Below are 17,252 nucleotides of genomic sequence, written 5' to 3' on the forward strand. Positions count from 1 at the left end.
GCATTCCTATTTTATCGCTTTTGAGGAAGTGTGATTAAAATATCTAAAAGTTCATGTGGAAAAATCCAGCATCCAAGAATAGTTTTTAAACCTTGTGTGGGTGTGTGTGGTTCTACCAGGAGGGTGAAACTTGCCTTGCTCATTATTAAAACTGAATTTTAAATCTGCTGAATCAAGAAAATATAATTAAAAAAATAAAAAATTAGAAAAGAAAACCCCAAATAAGAAATTTTATTGTGTGTACCAATAGGCAAGTAGATGAATGGATCATAATCGTTCAGAAATAGACTTGACTTTTTTGTCTGTTCAGTGGGAAAGGATGGCTTACTCAGTAAATGGTGCTGCCATTATTGCCTGTCCATCAGGAAGAAAATAAACTGGGCCTATATTACACTATGTAAAAATATCCACGGGGGTTAAAGACAGATAATACAAAAGCATTAGAAGAATAATTAGGATAATAATTATACAACTTTAGGGTAAAAGAGGCCTTCCTAAGCAAGCAAGACAGGAAACCTGGAAATCAAAAAAGAAAAGGTGTGTATACTTGACTACATCAAATTAAATTTAATTAATTTAAATAAATAGGGAATTTAAATTAAGTATTGAATTAGTAACTGTTATACAGTGCAAATAACAACAAACAAAAAAGCAAAAGATAGAAGAAGGCATTTTTTTCAGCCCTTCCTTTGGGTCGCTAGTTTGTGCGCCCCCTTGCCTTCAGCTCCCACCACTCTGTTGTTGATCCTGTGTTTCAGAAGGGGCCTCGGTATCTGGGGACAGGACCCAGGCTCCTAGAATGAGAGGCAAGGGGTAGAACACCCCGGCGCTGTTGTACGCTGTTGTACGCTGAGTCTCAGTGGAAAGGGGAGGAGTATCTTACCTCCGCCTGCACCCGCACACGGAAGAGGCGCAGTGTCCTGGTGAGGCCCACAGAATTTGAGCTGGGTCCAGGAACTCGGAGTAAGGCTTCTCACAGTACCTCAAAGGTCAGCATCACTATCACCAGCAATGAATCTAAATGCAAATAACACTCCTTAGAACGTGAAAAACCGCATAAAGAAATGAAGTGCTCTCAGGCAAAGGATCGAAGTCTTTACTGCAAGAGCTAGTCTGGGAAGTTGGGGCTGTTCCAGACAATTCTATATGATGGGGTGTTTGGAAGAGGATCTTGGAGGCTGAACCGACACTTCTGGCCCCTCACAAGGGCCAGTCCAGACCCTTCAGGCTTCGCTCGTAGATCAGCTCCAGCTCTCAGGTGACCATTGCTCCCTGGGAGTGCTCTGCTGGTGCTGAGCTCACTCACTCGATCAGCAAACATCACTGAGAAATGCAGCAGGAGGACTCAGATGCTTCCACTGCATTTGGTGAGGAAGCAGCGAGGCAGGTGTTAAAGCTCAGCCTCAAGCCTTGCCTCAGTCTGTGGCCTGTGAAGAAACTCCTCCCCTCTGGGAGCTGACTAGAAATAGGATAAAGAAGGTGTGCATTCTGGGGAGCCTTAGCCTTACCTTAGGAGCAATCCTGCCAAAACTTTAAGGAAGTAGAAAAGAAATTCTAACTAGATTTCCAGGAATAGTCTCTCCTTAAAGTCTGCACTCCCTACACACTCAAGCAAACCCAAAGATCCTCTAAGTAAAGGTGCAGTAGAAAGAGAAGAGACAAGCGGGGCGGGTGGTATAAAGGTCAAACTGAGTATTTCAAAAAGGTGGGTGTGATTAACAGTATCCAACGCTGGCGAGGCTCCAAGTAAGGTGATGTCTGAATTTTGGACATTCTGAATTTTCAAAATTTTGCTGATCTGATAGGCAAACCCCCCCCCCCCGCAGTAACATTGTTTTAATTTGCATTTGCCTAATACTGTTTCAAATGTTTATTGGCTACTTTTATGAAATATCTATTTATGTATTTTGCCCATTCTTCTATTAGGTTGTTGTCTTCTTCCTATCAATTTGTATGATTCTTTGTATAATAGGAGTGTAAACCCTTTTTCTATTATGTGGGTTGCATTTTTCCTCTTAGTAATTTGTTTTAAATTTTGTTTACAAATATCCTTTAAATTGGAAGTTCTCTGACTTCAATTTTGTCTTAGGTTTTAACTTGCTTAGTAGTGATGGAGGATTGACTGACTGGTAATCTTCACCTTTTTAAAAAGACTTTATTTCTTTATTATCAGAGCGAGGGGAAGGGGGGAGAAAGAGAAGGGGAGAAACATCGATGTGAGAGGGAAGCATGAGTCAGCCGCATGTGCACCCTGGAATCAAACAGGTGACCTTCCGCCTGTGGGACGGTGCCCAGCCCACTAGGCCACACGGGTCAGGGAGTGACCTTCCCTTCTTGACTGAGACGGTCAGACTAAGATGGAGGCTCATCTAGAAGTCGTGCTGGGGGAAGGAAGCTGGAGTCCTCAGGCCCTTCAGAAGGCAACTAAATAAGCCTTTGATGTACAATAAAGTTTTCTATTTCTTTTAAAGAAGACTTTGCAATGTTTAGGTGAATCTGGAGATATCTGGATCTTAAGACAATTATTATGCTAATTAGAATATTTAACTCACAAAGAATGCAAACTATAGGGCACAATATACATTATGAAAATTTAATATTGAAAACCAAGAACATCTAAGAGCAGTTGCATTTTCTTTAATGTATGACCAAATCTAAATTATTTCGTTACTGGGTTATCAACAAAAACAATGGAATGTGACATGTAGGATTATTCTTTCTTTTTCAGTAAAACCTCAGACGAGTTTGTCCATCGACTCTACCAGGGACTTTTTCATACACTAGACGCCGTTTTTTGAATTGTAGTTGTTCTGAGCATGTGGACTCTGTTAAAAAGATAAAAAGGAAAACCATTTTATTGCTGATAATAATACAGTGTAGCTGTTTTCTACCGCTATTCAAATGGATCCTGTCTCTTTATCATCTATCTACAAAGTTTAAAATTTTCCAACTGGCATAAAATAGTGACTATTAAATTATATTTTAGCATAAATGTACCTATACCTAATGATCCATTAGTAATCGTGTTATAGACACATATCCATATGCTCATACCTTGCACAAATAAGTAAATCTCCCTTGATTTCAGATTCTTGCTTTTAAGTTTTCCCACAGTCAGCCTGCTTCTTAACCTATATCTGTGATGTTGTAGAATTTATCCTGACCTCTATTACATGATAGGTGGGATGATGTATGGATTCACCTTAAAAAAACTGTATTATATATGTTATATTATATGTTAGTCTGAAATAGCCTAGATTTGAATATTTAGAAAGGTCAGGGATTAAGTCAGTAAAAAAAGAAGGCTAAAAATTTAAAGCCATTTTAGTAATTATTCCTGGAGATAAAGTCTCATAATTGCAAGAGTTGGATGTAATTATAAGCAAATTTAAAGAAGATGATGTAGTAGATAATTTCATGGTAGATATCACAAATGTACATCTATTGGACAAATGGAAATTATATTGAGGTTATGCCAAAGGCTTTGGATAAATTTTCTAGAGCTGCATCAGTACGAATTCAAAACATGTTATATCTGAAACAACACATTTGGAGGTAATAATGTGCTATGGAAGACCACAGTAAAAACATCAGAAGTTGCCATAGTGATAATGAAGATACTAACATCAAAGATTTATGTGAACCATTTGAGTAAAATTATTTTATGGAAATAATGGGAAAGTGGAAAAAAATTAATGTATTTAAAAATATATTTTCAATATTTTTAACCAACATTACTTATTTGATTTAAAAATACATATTTATAACTAAATTAATGAAGAAAGTGGGTAGATATTTGATTATTCCATCTATATTTCTAAAGCTTAAACATTAAAACATATTTTAATGTATTTTCTGAAATCTCATTGAGAAAATGGGAGGATTATGCTATATTGGGGCTCTATGTTCAAGAATAGGAATTTGCATGCTTATTTTGTTCCAAGGTGAATAAAGATGAAATTTTCATCCAGTTCATTTATGAGGCTGGAATAACCTTCATATCAAAATGTGAGTGTACAAATAACAATAATTTCATTATGAATGTAAGAAAATCATAAATATTAGCAACCATGTTCTACAACATATTTTAAAAATCACTCCTCAAAAGCCAATTAGGTTATTACAGAAATGGCAAAAATGATTTAATATTACTAAACTTGTAAATATAATCCTTGACACGAATAGGTCAATGGAGAAAATATGTTTGATTTTCACCGATAGGTGTCAAAAAGAGTTTGGATAAAATTCAGCACCTATTCCTCACAACAGTTCTTACAAAACTAGGAATAGAATACTTTTCATTAAAATCAGGAACAAAACAAATTATAACTGTTGAAAGGGACCCAGCCCAAGTTTTGTGGACCCTGGGGCTTATCCAGTTTGGGAGGTCCTCTTTTAATAAAGAATACAAGATTTTCTGGGTCCCTCTCAGGCCTCCCAAAAGGGCCTATACAAAAGAGGAGCTTTGAATCATGAGCTTCTCTCTCCTTTTTTTTCTTATCTTGTATGACCATTAAAACTTTATATTTTGTTCTAGATGTTCAGGCCAATGAAATAAGTAATGACAGAAAAGAAATATATAATTACCAGAAATGAGAAAATAAAGTTGTCCATCAAAAAACTGATATTATTAGATGTTCAGAAACATCAACTGCACAGTAGAGTTAAGGGTTAAGTATCTGTTTAATAGGATTGTCATAATTAAATAATCCACATAAAGAGCTTAGAATGGCACCTGGCATATAATAAACTCTTAATAAATCTGAGCTCATTAAATATCCCTGCCTGACAAATAAATTAATTTTCTGTCCTGGCTAGTGTGGCTCAGTGGATTGAGTACTGGACTGTGAATCAAAGGGTCACGGGTTCAATTCCCAGTCAGGGCACATGCTTGGGCTGTGGGCCAGGTCCTCAGTATGCGGCACGTAAGAGGCGACCACACATTAATGTTTCTCTCCCTCTCTTTCTCCTTCCCATACCCTCTCTCAAAAATTAAATAAATAAAATCTTTAAAAAATTAATTTTCTAATTCACTGTTTCTCTGTTTAATCTTTGTTAATTTTAGTCTTCTGCTTTATTTAGAGTTGTTCTGTGTTTTTCACTTCTGAAGTTGAATGCTTAGTCCATCTCAAGCTACCTCAGTTTGACATATTTTCTTTACATTTATTTTCTTAGATATCTATAATTAGAATTTTGGTTTTCTCTTTGAACCAAAAGTTATTGAAGATTCTTCAAGTATAGTAATCAAAACAAAGAGAAATTAATTTGGAGATGATTATATTATTTTAAATTACATTTGAAAATATCATCTACTGAATTTATCATCTACTGAATAATGTTACCTGTTAATGATTTCTGGTCTCCTGAGTGAGATGGAAATTCAGCATGCCTTTTCTGTCCTAAACATGTTCCATCTCTTTGGTGGAAATAAAGACTGTTGAATTCTTTTTTATTTACATTAGAATCGGAAGCACAAAATAAATCCAAGCTGGGGACAGATGGTAATTCTTTCCAGAAAGTCTCTTGAGTCCCAGCACTTGAACTTTTGCCTGTGGAGCCTTCTAACTCATCTAATAGACATTTTTGCTGAATGGTGTACAGGTTTTCTTTCTGAGAGTACCATTTGTCACACATAGTCTGCTCTGCATTGTACTGTAAATTGAAAGAGTGCTTCTCTTGTTCCCATACATTTGTCTTATAGTTCCAATGAGGAGGAGATTGAGAGTACTCTAATGAAAGCACAGGGGCAGATACTTCTTTACTTAGAGGTCTTTTTGCTTCATGTGTTCCCTTTTGCTGAGAATTTATAAAATTAGGGGCAGCTCTCTTTTGAGTGTTGATTGGTGATATTCTGGTTTCATAATTCATTTGTGTTAGACCCAAAGGAAGGACATCTGTCTGTGAGTCATTCTGGTTTAGAAAGGAGTTACCAGCTGAGTTCCTGGATTCCATGTTAATCAGGAAGGGACTATTCTGTACCATGTCAGGGTTAGAACTGGAGTGTTCCCAATAGCTGGTCTGTCTGTAAGAAGTCACAGATGGTAAAAGGTGTGGCATTTCTCTTTCCCTTAGTTCCGCAAAGGAAGAGTTGTAATTTGAAGTGGTGTTTGTGTCTTTCTGCACTGTGTCTTCTAAGTCTGGGTACTGGCAATATTCATTATGTTCTTGGATGACAGAGTATGAAGAGTCAGAAGCTAAACTCTGAGGAGGGAAGGTTCTAGTCTGATTCCTATTTTCCCGAGGTGATGAAATTCGAGGTGATGTTGTGGAAGAAGAACTAATCTTGAATAAGGAAGTGATGTCACAGAAATGCTAAAAATATTAAAAATGAATTAATGCAATACAAATATGAACATCAGTCAAGTAAATGTAGATAAAAATGCTTATCTATATGGAAGGGAAGCTAAATATAATTAAGTAGTTCATTCATGAGTATTATATTGACCCATGTAATAACAACATAATTAGTCTACATTAAAAGAAAAAATAATTGTAATTTGCATCTATGTTCTAATCAGTTATAATAGAATTTTTAGTTACACAAGTTATACATGAAAAGTTAAAAATTTTACCAATAAGGCTCTTTTCATAATAAAGTTCTCTTTACTATTATAATGAAGGGTATCAGGATTGTTTGGAAGAGATTATGTAAACTAATATGAATAAAGTGTATAATTGAATATTTGGAGCACAGCAACACTTCAAAATGATTTAAAGTGTGATAAATTGACTGTACTGAATTATCTATATAAGATAGCTTTAAAATGTATAATTCAATTGACAGTCAATGGGAATTCTATGTAAAATTTAGGTCAAGTAAATTATTTCTTTGCTGTGTGAAGTCCAAAACAATTATACTTGGATACTTTCATTTTGAAAACCTTATGGTAAAAATAAATACTCAGATGGAAAGGAAATAAACCTATGTAAGAATAAAGATCTCAAGTAACTAACCTTTAACACTTTTTCTGGAACTTCAGGTAGGAGTTCCTGAAGCTGACAAAGAGTTGCTAATAATATCCAGTGAAGAGAAGGTCCTTTATTTAACATGAGCTGAGCCACCAATGGATTAATACATGGAAAATCAAGTAAATACATTTCTTCCTAGAAAAGAGTTTTAGGAATTATAAGCCAGTGGTCTTTTGAGAGTGACTCATTTTTTTTTTTTTTTTTTTTTGTACGCAGTAAAGACTCGTACACTCTCAGAACTGGGCAGGATCTGAAAGTTTGTTCAGTCTCCTCACTCATCCAAAAAAGACTGGTTCACCTTCTTCACATGAAAATTGTTTTAATTAATGCTACATTACCTAAAGAGAAATCTTTTGGAGGACTTAGTGTAGGACCTCCCTTTGTAGACCATATACTATCACTGTTTGACTAAGATGAATCATATTTATGGTATTTAAGAGATGTTATAATTTCAGGAAAGTCTTGTGAACAGTATATAAGAACTTCTGTCAACCAGAACTGACCTTGACAGTCTAAAAATGTGTGTTTTTAGAGATATATCATAAAAAGTCTAGAAATATAACAGCCATCTCTACTATTTCCACATTCCCTTTTTTCCTGGACTGCACTGGCTTTTTGCACCCTCTTGCATTTTTATCAATTGACAGATGTGAACATATTGGACATACCTTGGTAGGAGGGAAATTGCACACATACGCAATAGTTAATTTTACCCACACTTGCTGATAGTACTGAGATCTGTTTAAGCATGTAAAAGGTCTGTGATTTAGTATATATGAATATTTTATTTTATTTGTTTTTTAATTTTAGTTTTTGAATAGGTAAAAGAGTCACATGGTTCAACATTGTATAGGTACTGAAACGTAAAAAGTCTCATTCCCACCCCATTACTCCACTTCTCTTCTCTGAAAATAACCAATGTATCTTCTTGTCATCCTCCCAGAGGTATTTTATTAACTTATAAGCAAATATATATAAATATTAATTTCCCTTGTTTTATACAAATAGTAATATACTGCTTACTCTCTGTCCTGCAACTTTCAGTTTTCACTTAATAATCTATCTTGGAGATTATTCCATGTCAGACACAAAGAGCCTTGTCATTTTTTTTTATGGTTTCATGATTTGAATATATTTAAAAAATAAAGGTAATAGAAACACTGAGTTGGTATGAGATCTTGGAAGTATTTATGCTCAAACAAAAATTTCTAAAAATTAACAAGTATTTCACAGCTCTACTTTGGGTTACAATTCTGTAATTGAATTATTGACAAATCATGAAATAATAAAATGTTGTTATTCTCTTAATAAATTTACTATTTTTAAATGTTTAAATTTAGGAACTATAAAAATAGTTATGTTTTTTAAATATTAGGAATTGGAGTTATTAGATCACCCTATAATAACTTAGGTTTGAAAGTTCATTATAAAAATCCCATTAAAAAGTAATGTGAAATTAAAAAGCACTGATGATTCTGGGAAATGATCTATGTAAATATTGTATATTATAGTTATTGTCATACATGCTCATATAATCATTAGAGGACAAAAATAGGCTACCAGAAAGAAAATTCAAATACATGTATTTATATTTGCTTTGTAAATATCTAATTTATTAATTTAGGAAATAAACTACCTTAGATGGTGAAACTTCAAGCCAGGATTTATCCAACCATTCATGAGGATCTCTCTTTGAGGTCATTAAATTGTGGTCAGCAATTCGTCGAATCATCAATGCAGTCTCTTCTACTCCAGGGGCAATTATAAGCTAAAAAAAAAAATTTAATGGTAGACTGTAGGAAATATTAGGAAGCAAAATATATCATTCAAAATGTATTTGTAATTAGAAGAAAAATAAAAAATGGCAGATTCTAATCTTTGAGCACTAATTTAGATTAATTTATTGATTTCTCTATGTGAAATCTAGGATATTTTATTCATAAGGATAAGCAATTTTCTCTCTTTAAGTTTGATATCCTTGTAGTTTCCAATTTTGGAACTAAATTGGTTTTCTTCACTCCATTGACATTTATTAATAAAATATTTTAAATATATTTGTTATATTTATCTCTACAGAGTAAAAGCAATTTGGAAATCACTAGTAATGTTTAATATTAAGCTTTTTCTACATTAACTTGATAGTTCTCACTAAAAACAAGAACTTTAAAAAATATAGTGTTATATTTTCCAAAAACGAAGTAAATTTGCAGATGAATTTCAAACTCTATTCAAAAAGAAATAAAGTACGGTTTTGATTTAGAGTAGCCATCACCAGCATTTTGGGAATTTCTCAACCAGTCTTACCATATTTAACACTAAGATACTCCTGCCAAAAATGTGTTTGTGTATTAAACTAAATGCTAAAAAAAGAATTTGTTTTCCTCTGCTTCATGTCTGTCACTTGTGTTTCCCTCCTGGCCCTTCTCTCTTTTGAAATGGCAGTCTTTCTCTTCCTCTTTCACTTCTATCTTTATCTACTTCTCATAACTTCGGTTGAAGGAAAGATAGCTCATAAGTTAGCAGTTTAATGTGGGCAGAGACATACCACCCTAAACAATCATATCTTAGAAATATAAATATCCTGTCCTGTGGTAGAAACTTAAAAAGCAAGGACTGTACAAATCTCACAAAATAATTATAACAATATTTTCTTTCAGAAGTTTCAAATATAAAACTGTTAGTACATACCTGGGGAATGAATATGTATATTCTAAAGAAGGATTTTCTTTCAATTATAGTAAATATGTATAGAGTGCACAGAAATATACTGTTTGAATCCAAGTTTATTTCATTGCTAAGTTTTGGATGTTTTGAGACTATCTCATATTCTTATTTGAATATAAACTTTATTTTAAAAGGCATAATTTTGTGATGGTGTTTATCACATTACTTTATTAGAGCAGAGCTTATGGCTGGCTAGACTTCAGCAAATTCAGGAATTCCCTAATATTGTTTTACAAATTTTGCATATGTGTGCATCTATGCATTTTTTGGAAAGACAGGCCATAACAAATTTAAAGAATTTTTTGAAATTAGAATAAAATAAAGCATAAAACTACTAGCAGTATTTTCTTTTAGTTTAAAAAATTTACTTAAACTTCCTAATACTTGGTTTATGGCTAAGCTCTTCAGATGCCTGAAAAAAAATCCACACTAATGCACTCTAAAAGGCCAAAAGCCATATTAGTAAATAAACTATGGTAAAGTGACAGTATACTCTAAAACAATGTATACTCTAAAAACAATGTATGAATGTAGGGAATCCTTTCTAATGTAATAGTGTCATTAAGTCAGGAGAATGGGAGGTTTGAGTGTTGGTGACATACAAGGTCTGTGTGGAAAAAGTCCAGCCATTGTAAATATAATGAGAACGGTTTGTGTGACATCGATGTGATCTGGCAGCCAAGGAGAGTAGACTGGAATGTGTGTGTGTGAACAATGATGACTTCACTGTACTAGTCAGTGGGGGTGTTAGATGCCACTGAGTGAGCATGTGTACTGTGTAGCCGTCACATTCAATATGACCGAGTGAGTAGGGCAATGAATTTGCCTCAGATTTGTGTTAAGCTTGAACATTCCTCTGTGGAAGCCATTCAGATGATTCAGAAGGCTGCAGCTATGGGCAAATGGTGACTGGAAGCTTCATCACAACAACGGACCTGCCTATGCATCACGTCTTCTACAGAGTTTTTTGGCAAAATATCAAATCTCCCAGGTGACTCAGCTCCTCTGTAGCCCAGATTTGGTGCCCTGTGACTTCTGGCTTTTCCCAAAACTAAAATCACCTTTGAAAGGGAAGAGATTTCAGACCATTGATGAGACTCAGGAAAATATGATGGGGCAGCTGATGGTGACTGGAAGAATCACCAACTGTGTGAGGTCCCAAGGTGTGTACTTTGAGGCATCATTGTCCTGTGTACAACATTTCTTGTATCCTGTTCAATAAGTGTCTATTTTTCATAGTATGCAGCTGGGTACTTTCTGGACAGACCTTCATATTTATAGTAGAGTATGAATAAATTGATCACAGCTGTTTCTCAAATTCTGTGGAAAAACTAACCTAGTTTTAGATTATGTAAAACTTGAAAAGCTTTTGAAATAGTTTGATCCAGGTGGGAGCAGACTTCCATTTGGAATGGATCATGCCTGGGCAGGGCCTCCTATTTCATCCCCAAATGCCCTCCTTGGAACATATCCTCTACAAGCCATGTCACTGTATCTGAATACAGTACCGCTCTCTGGTGTCATGTACTCAGTGCACAGAGGAATGAAATGACACTAAGCATATTTTACATATAACTGTTTGCCTTGAGCTGGGAAGAAAAGAGGCTGATTAAGTGGTAAAACTTCACTTGAATTAATAAATGAGACAAATTTACATTTATCATTCATTTATTTAGATACCTTTTCTAAGGATTTTATTTCTATGTTTAATATGGATCAAAATTATCTGGATCTTATTTCAAATAGATCATTTATTGACTTTCTTAACAGTTTGTGCTTTGATTTAATTATACTTAGTTGACGTTGAGTATTTTTCCTCTGTACAAAGTGCTGTGCTAGATACTATGGGTTTCACAAAGAAGAAGGGTCCTTCAGGGTTAAGGGTACATGAATACTATAATGCTATAGCAATACTCTAATTATGAATACCTCATACCATTACAAAGGGACAAAGTGTTATTGGGAGAAAGGGACAAGGGGAGATTTATCCTGAGAGGGTGTAATGGGGCAAATTTCTTAAAGGAAGTAGTGTTTGAGCTGGGAAGAAAAAGACAGAACAATAAAGGCTGGCAATAAGGAGATGGGGAATAGTATTCCCAGGGAAAGACAGGCCAGAATGACGTGTTTGTGCAGTGGCTGAGAGGTGACTGAATGGAGGCTTATTCAGGAAATGGTGAGTAGAATGATAAAGGAAGGATCACTAGGGGCCAAATTGTGAAGTTTGAGTCTTTCTGAGTTTGAACTCTATCTTGAATCAGATAGGAAGCTATGGGAGGTCTTCTGTGCAAGGAAAATCAACTCAACAACAAATATTACAAGAGCCTGGCACGTACTTGGCACTTGCACTGTACCTACTTGTACTGTGCTGGGTGCCAGGAATACAAAAAGGAATAAAGATGTTCTTGTTCCTTCAGAAGCTATTATCTAGGAAGCGAATATTTACAGGCACATTTCAAAATGTAACTGGTGTCAACATATATGATACACTAGAGTGGGAAAAAATAGAAAAGAGATTAGTTAGGAAGTTCCAAGTGAGAGGTAATGCAGGCCTGATTTTAGGGAAATGGCAGTGGGAGCAGAAAGGAGAGACTTCTAGAGAAGGCACTGCAGAGTTTTTTTAAAAAAAGAATTTAGCTTAGATTAGATGAAAATCCTAATACCATGGACTAAATCTGGGAGAGGATGAGAAGTTGCATTCAATACATGCAGAGTCTGAGGTACCTTGTGGGATATTTCAGTGGAGCTTTCCAGTAGAATGCTAGACTCAAGATGCAGACCTTAACAAAAGTGAGGAACATTTTATGGATTATAGCCAGAAATGGAAGTTAAATTTGTGAGAATGATTGAGTTTATTAAGGGAGTCTCTAAAGTACTGAAAAGTACTGAGTCCCAAGGTTGGAGGAGTGTCTAAATTCAGAGCAAGGACATTGAGAAATAGAACTAAGAAAGGAGACTAATTAGAGACTACCAAAATGTTACTGTATTCATATGTCATAAGATGTCCACTTTATAGAAGATTAGAACTTAGTATATCTTTCATAAGTGAGCATTTTTATTCAAGGGATATATTTATTTTTATTTATATCCAGATAATGTTTCAAAAAAACACACTAAGCAGTAGTTAAGAGATAAAATATGTTCAATTTATTAAACTAAAGGCTTTTCAGATAGAAGCTTAGATAGAAAGAATATTCATTAATTTGAAAACTGTTCTTTATTTGGCCTTTAAGCAGTTTTGGTTTGACTGTTTAATGCTTCTTCTTACTGGGCTTATGAGTCTGAGTACAATTCTGGTTTATGAAAAATACTTATGAACAAACATATAGGAAAAGAATACCTTTACATCCAGTTCTTCTGATTTTAGCCCAAATGAAACTAAAGCCGCATAAATCAGTGCTAGGTGATGAAGTGTCTTTTCTGTAAGATAGTACCTAAAAAGAATCATATTACTATACTTCCACTCATTTGATATCTAATTATACTTACTAAAAATTCATTTTGTTGTCCACATTTCATAATGTTCTTAGAATAACCTGGCTAGGAAAATATTAGTATGGCAGACCCATGTTTCTTTGTCTACTCAGCACTTTTTTGATTAAAAACATTTCCACCTCCATTTTTCAATAACACTTAAATCTGGGGGTGTGCTGGGGTTGGAGGAGCAGGAGAGAAATTTAACTCATCCCCTTACTGCTCTTGGCATGGATTTTTTTGGTGATTCTTCAATAATGCACATTCATGAAAGAGTATAGCAAGATGCTAGTTAGTTGGCGTATTTAATAAAATTTTAGAGAGAAGTAATTTAAGAATGACTTATCTAGGCCCTGACCAGGCACCTCACTTGGTTGGACCATTGTGCCTATATGCCAAGGCTGCAGGTTTGATGTCTGGTCAGGGCACATATAAGACGTAACCAATGGATGCATGCATAAGTGGAATAACAGATGGATACTTCTTTCTCTCTCTCTCTCTTCCCCCCTTTCCTCTCTCTCTATAATCAATTAAAAAAAAAAACACCTATCTTTTAACAGATAAGTCCAGAATTTAAAAGTGATAAGAAGCGAAACACTTAAAGCTGCAGTTCTTAGGAAGGTAGAAGAAGGGAGGACGATTGCACAGAATGTCCAGGGGATATTCTGTCCAAGATTTTGATTTGTTTTCTTCTGGGAACACCTCCATCATAAGAACCCCTGACTTAAATCAAATTAGATGAGCAAGTGGAGAATCTGCATGGCTACTTCTGTTTGCAGTAGAGGACTAAAAAACTTAAAAATATAGATGAATGTGACTTTAGATGAAGAAATGTTTACTTACTCTGAGCTTAATGTTTTCCTGGCATATAAAATTACCCAACAAGAGCTGTACTGGAATGACAATGCCATCAGTCGCATAATCATGTTGTCTGATGCCTTTTCACAATTCAGTTCTTCTAGGTCCTACCAGAAAATACATAAATAAAAAGATTCACTAGATTAATAGTTGTTATGAAATTATTGCTATTATATTTCAAGAATCTATGATATGTAAATTATAACTTGAGAAGAATAGTGGGTATGGGCTTCTATTTTATGAAAAAAATTAAAATCACGCTGGAAGTAGTAGGGGAAAAGCTACAAAAGATGTAAAAGAGCTAGTGGTAGTTTCAGCAAGAAAGGCTCACGAGTCCCCCGAAGTCCTAGACATGAAGAGAGCAGCCTACACACAGAGTGCCCCTATTTGGGTGAAGTCCTTTGTAGACGGGGATCTCGCTACTCCTAAAGGCAATAGAAAATATGTTTAAAATAGATAATTTGCTCCAAATGCTTACTTAAGGAAGATGAGAGCGCAGCAGTTCATGGACTTCTAGGAATCTCTGTGTAATGGTCTAGAATTCTCTTTTCCCTTTCACACAATTTTTCATAGAGTAAATAATTCAGGAAGTGCCTTACTCTAACAGTAATTTATGTAACTATGAACTAAAAGTTTTCCAAAATGATATTTCTCCCCAAGTAATTGTTTTTTTAAGAACCTTAAATATGTAAGACACAGTATCTCTTAAGAATCCCTCTAACAGAGCTTCGTGTTTCCATTGTATAATTTTTATATTGTTAGCATTTTATCTTAATAGTTGTCATTAATTCATACTCCATAACATCAAACTGGTTTCTGCTTCCCATTCCACCTTATTAAAATACTTTTTTTGTGATTTGTACTCCAATCAAGCAAACGTTGGGGAGATTCAGTCAAGAATTTATATATTTTAAATTCTAAGCTATATGGGTTTTTTAAGACAATTTCTCACTCTTTTAAAAACCAACTTATTTACAGGTACTCCCTACTTATCTCACAGGAAATCCCATATTACCAATCATGGGTTAACTTATCACCCCCCTTCAGGAAACATAATGGGTAGGATTTAGTTTTTAAAGTTTTTGACACTCTAATTATCCTATAAATATATTTAACAATAGGTCCATATACAATATTAAAGATTCTATATTTGCTTTGTCTTAAAGTATGTTAAAAATTATAAGGCACCAAAGAAACTTGGTAATAGGCATTTTCCACCGTGATGTTTTGGCACTTGTGACTCACTTGCAAAGTTTTGGAAGAAATCATAATAGATGAAGGTTAAGCTGTGTCTATAGTAAAGCTAAAAATAAATTACATGGGTATACATATATTTTAATTTATTTGATTTATATTTTTTACTGTATAGCTTTACCTGCAAAAGTATGGCAGTGTGTTCATCAACTGTCACTACTACATAGCACTCCGTCCCTCCAAAGAATTTCAAAGACTCACTGCAGAATCTCTCCACTAGGGTGATATTATAGCTGTAAAATACAATATTTTGGGGTGACATAATGAAATAGCTAAGAAAAATTTTTTGAGAAAAGCTGTATTGTCCTCCTACATATTAAATTATTTGAACTGTGCTTTTTCTTTTATACATCAATTTATTCTACTTTACAAATTTAAGGGATGAAATTATGATTTATTCAGTATATATAACAAATTAGTTAGCTATTTGTTGCCTTAGGTACCTTGCTAAGTATTACTGTGCCTAATACTATTACATATGTACTGACCAATTTGTTCTGCTCTTTAAATAATAATTAATGAAACCAAAACATCATGCTATTAGACTAAATATTTTGCATTTATCAGAATTTTCTCTTTCTCCTTAAAACTCTTAAATTTTAACTACCTTTTTGTAGCTCAGAAGTTTCTGTGACTGTCCCACAGCTTTAAGATATAAATACAAAAGCAGGAAAAATAAATCTGCATTTTAACTAAGGTCCATAGCATCATTATTCCTCCTTGAGATATAGCCCACCATCCAATATTCCTGTGACAATTGTGTGCTTTGGTAAAGTTTTATATGATCTTAAAATGCTCAGTGCTGGTATGATCTTAGAACTAAAGGTCTAAAAACTGGAAAATTCATTTAGACCTTTATAATCCTGTTTCACAGGCAGTGTTTAAAGACCTCTAAATGAGAACAGTCACACTCTTTTCTCAGAATAGTCATTCTCTATATTATCAGTGACTCAAGATGTAACCTAACCATGTAATTCACAGAATAAGCCCACATAAAATGTTCTTATTTGCTAGTAACAAAAGAAATGCAATTAAAATATAAATTTAAACAATGAAATATTTTTTTAAAGATTTAATTTATTTATTTTTAGGGAGGGAAGGAAGGGGGAGAGAGAGAGAGAGAGAGAAAGAGAGAGAGAGAGAGAGAGAGAGAGACATCAATGTGCAGTTGCTGGGGGTTATGGCCTGCAACCCAGGAATGTACCCTGGCTGGGAATCGAACCTGGGACACTTTGGTTCCCAGCGCGCGCTCAATCCACTGAGCTACGCCAGCCAGGGCTACAATGAAATATTTTATCCACAAAATTGATTTATCTTTTAAGTATATTTTATTTATTATGCTATTACAGTTGTACCATTTTTTCCTCCCCTTTATCCTCCTCCACCCTGTACAGCTCTCCCACCAGCATTTCCCCCCCTTAGTTCATGTCCAGGGGTTGTACATGTAAGATCTTAGGCTTCTCAATTTCCTCTACTATTGTCATCCTCCTCTTGTCTATTTTGTACCTGCCAATTATGCTTCTTATTCCCTGTACCTTTTCCCCCCATTCTCCCTCTCTCTCTCCTCACTGATAACTCTCTATGTGGTCTCCAATTCTGTGACTCTGTTCCTGTTCTAGTTGTTTGCTTAGTTTTTTTTTCTTTTTAGGTTCAGTTGTTGACAGTTGTGAATTTGTTGTCATTTTACTGTTCATAGTTTTTGATCTTCTTCTATTTTTTAGATAAGTCCCTTTAGCATCTCATATAATAAGGGCTTGGTGATGATGAACTCCTTTAACTTTACCTTATCTGGGAAACACTTTATCTGCCCTCCCATTCTAAATGATAGCTTTGCTGGATAGAGTCATCTCATCTTGGATGTAGGTCCTTGCTTTTCATGACCTTTATTATTTATTTTCAGCTCCTTCTTGCCTGTAAGGTTTCTTTTGAAAAATCAGCTGATAGTCTTATGGGAATTCCTTTGTAGGTAACTGTCT

General features: G+C 34.6%; 1 protein-coding gene across 1 annotated transcript in view; it reads right to left on the reverse strand.

Moving 5' to 3' along the window:
• Positions 1–2,220: 2,220 nt before the first annotated feature.
• The window catches only part of SHOC1 (shortage in chiasmata 1), a 63,527-nt gene continuing 48,495 nt past the window's right edge, over positions 2,221–17,252 (reverse strand). The window contains 7 exon segments of the mRNA XM_036022049.1: positions 2,221–2,825; positions 5,343–6,312; positions 6,955–7,104; positions 8,606–8,737; positions 13,031–13,124; positions 14,008–14,129; positions 15,398–15,509. Of these exon segments, the coding sequence (XP_035877942.1) occupies positions 2,725–2,825; positions 5,343–6,312; positions 6,955–7,104; positions 8,606–8,737; positions 13,031–13,124; positions 14,008–14,129; positions 15,398–15,509 (1,681 nt within the window). The 3' untranslated portion in view covers positions 2,221–2,724.

This window comes from Phyllostomus discolor, chromosome 3 (genome assembly GCF_004126475.2).
Source record: "Phyllostomus discolor isolate MPI-MPIP mPhyDis1 chromosome 3, mPhyDis1.pri.v3, whole genome shotgun sequence".
NCBI lineage: Eukaryota > Metazoa > Chordata > Mammalia > Chiroptera > Phyllostomidae > Phyllostomus > Phyllostomus discolor.